The sequence below is a fragment of the Gavialis gangeticus genome, unplaced genomic scaffold (assembly GCF_001723915.1).
Source record: "Gavialis gangeticus isolate Ggan-Ray unplaced genomic scaffold, GavGan_comp1, whole genome shotgun sequence".
Classification (NCBI taxonomy): Eukaryota; Metazoa; Chordata; order Crocodylia; family Gavialidae; genus Gavialis; species Gavialis gangeticus.
Genome location: NW_017729029.1, coordinates 53,955,202 through 53,957,890, shown reverse-complemented (window position 1 = coordinate 53,957,890; position 2,689 = coordinate 53,955,202). Strand labels below are relative to the sequence as shown.

General features: G+C 46.3%; 1 protein-coding gene across 1 annotated transcript in view; it reads left to right on the top strand.

Moving 5' to 3' along the window:
• ESX1 (ESX homeobox 1) overlaps positions 1 to 2,689 on the top strand; it is a 14,236-nt gene that overhangs the window by 1,680 nt on the left and 9,867 nt on the right. Inside the window, exons 2-3 of the mRNA XM_019521050.1 lie at positions 3 to 129; positions 1,002 to 1,047. Coding sequence (XP_019376595.1) covers positions 3 to 129; positions 1,002 to 1,047 — 173 coding nt within the window. The remainder of the gene's footprint in view (positions 1 to 2; positions 130 to 1,001; positions 1,048 to 2,689) is intronic.

Below are 2,689 nucleotides of genomic sequence, written 5' to 3'. Positions count from 1 at the left end.
AGCCGTCCAGACGGGGCCGGGGCCGGCCAAGAGGAAGCAGCGGCGCTACCGCACCACGTTCAGCAGCCGGCAGCTGGAGGAGCTGGAGCGCGCCTTCCGCGCCTCGCACTACCCCGACGTCTTCGCCAGGTACCGCCGCGGCCCGGCAGCCGCCTCACGGGGGGACAGCCTAGCTCGCGGGGCCTCCCTGTGGGCCCCGGGGCATCCCGGCTCACAGGGACCTGGTCCCGGCTGCGGGGACTTGCTCCTAGCTGGCGGGGACGCGGTGTGGGCTGGGGAACGCACCCCGAGGGCAGCCCAGCTCACGGGGACTGGATCCCGGGGGGGGGGGCCTGATTTGGACACCCGGGGGGAGCAGGGCCAAACCCACCTGGCTTCCCCTAGCCTGGGTCTGAGCCCGTGACAAGTGTGAGGGGGCCGAGGCAGGGGCTTTGGCACTCCCAGCATGTCCAGCACTGGGGCTTGGAAAGCAGAGGCTTGACCGACATCGCCAGCTTTGGACAGAGCCAGGGTGCGAGCCTGGCGCTCGGCGCATCCCCAGGCGAGCGGCAGGGAGCAGAGGCTGGCTCTTTACGGGCAGGCAGGGTGACTTTGCACCATATAAGCTAACTCAGGGGTTCCCAAAATAATACTCAGAGTCCTGGGGGGCACAAGACAGCTCTGGGCAGTATGTGGGAGAAGTTGTATAATGGCGGATATAACTTTCATTATTGTAACTCATAAGAACAATGAAGGGGTTAAAATATCAACTCTGTGCTGGTAGGGGCAGGCAGGTGGGGAATCTGGAATGGGGCACACGGTATGAAAAAGGTTGCAACCTCTGGACCAACTAAGCCAGCGACGCAGGGCAGGCAGAAGGCTTCGTGAGCAGCAGGCTTATTTCATCAGGCGCTGTCTGTTGACTAACATTTACATGTGGGGACAGGGCACTTACCAAGGTGCCAGCCTCCTCGCCACGAGAAATCCAGGCACTAAATCACCTCTGGTTCTTCCTTCTGCAGAGAGGAGCTTGCCATGCGTCTGGATTTAACAGAAGCAAGAGTTCAGGTGAGTAACAGATCCCGAGGACCCCCGGGCAGCTCTGATTTGTGCACAATGTATTTTGAAACAAATATTCTGAGCTTTGTCTTACCTGTTGTTGGGTTTTTTTTGTTACTTTTCATAGTCCTGCTGGCTTTATTTTGTTTTCCAGTTCACATTGATGGAGGTCTTTTGTTGGTATGCTCCCTCCCTTTCCAAAAGCAGAGCTTTCAAAATGAAACGTCGTAATAGATTGTCATATTTGTACATCTCAGCAAACGTTTAAAAATACACTGTTGTTTGCCAGGATGATTTTAAGATCCATATGCCGGTAGCTTTCCAAACATAGAAGTGGATTGAAAGACTTGTACATATTCTGTTTAAACCATTTCATGCTTAAGTCAACGTATTGAAAACAAACCAACAAAAATCTGTAGATTCAAAGTAAAGATTTGATATGCTTTCCCTATAAAATTAAGTAGTGGAAGAAGTTATTTTAGAAACAAAAATGAGGGTAGTATCCTATAAAATAATTAAGTTTAGTTGGAAATTGTCTGGCTGTTGTCAACATCTGTTGCAACTTCAATCCTTTAAAATCTGCCTTTTCAATATTTGATCTAAAGAAAAGAGACCTATCCTCAAGGTAGCTGTTATTAAAAAGTTAAGACAGGAAAGCTAAGCATAATGCTTTACAGTCAGGTACTTATCCCTGGTCTGTAAAGGTCCATCAGCAAATTCATAGCATCACTTCTCTTCAATCTGTCTTGAGGACTACAGATTCTCAGTGCAGTTTCTTTTAAGCTCCAGGATCTAATGCACTAGGTGTTTAACACACAAGTCACAATGTGAACTAATGATTCATCACTGTTCTTATCTAAATATTTAGTTATGTAGTTCATAAAGGCATTTACATAGTTTTACCCTCCCCCAGTTTAACCTAGGAACAGCAACACTATTTTTTGTAAAGATTGATTAAGTAAAATAGCGTGATCATTTTCAATATATATGTTATATATTCTGAGGCTGAGATGAAAATACCTCCCTGATGGAAATTTTTGGCTTGGGTAGTCAGGGGTTTACTGATGGTTTTTTGTTTTTTTTTTTTTGTCGGATTTTCCACTACAAGCAAAAAGACTCAGGAACAAGTCTTGCACGCTGCAGTCCTCCTCAGAAAAGAGACTGCAATTTTAATGTAATGAAGAATCACTTGAATAGCTTTTCCTGAGTTTAAATGCTCCTATTTAACACAGTATCTTTTAAGGCAGTGGTCTCCAAAGTGGGGTGTGCGTAACCCAGGGGGCGCGCAAGACTACCCATTGGGGTGCGGGAAGAAAATTAGACCTTCTATTTATATAAATATACATATATTGGGGGTGCATGCTCAAAAACTTTTTACTGATGTGGTACGCAATCAAAAGAGTTTGGAGACCACTGTTTTAAGGTATTGAAACTGCACTTCGTATCTTGAGCAAGCAAGAAAGCACCTTGAGTACATAGCAAGCATTAGCTCTTGGATTTAAAAAAAAAATCTAGTTTCAAAAAGAACATGAAGAATCCAAATTAACACACAATCAAGTCATAGTAAATACAGCCTGTGCTGTATATTGGATATCAACTGTGTTGCTTTGCTCGTCAATCTGGCTATGAACTACAGGTCTGATCTAGCTCC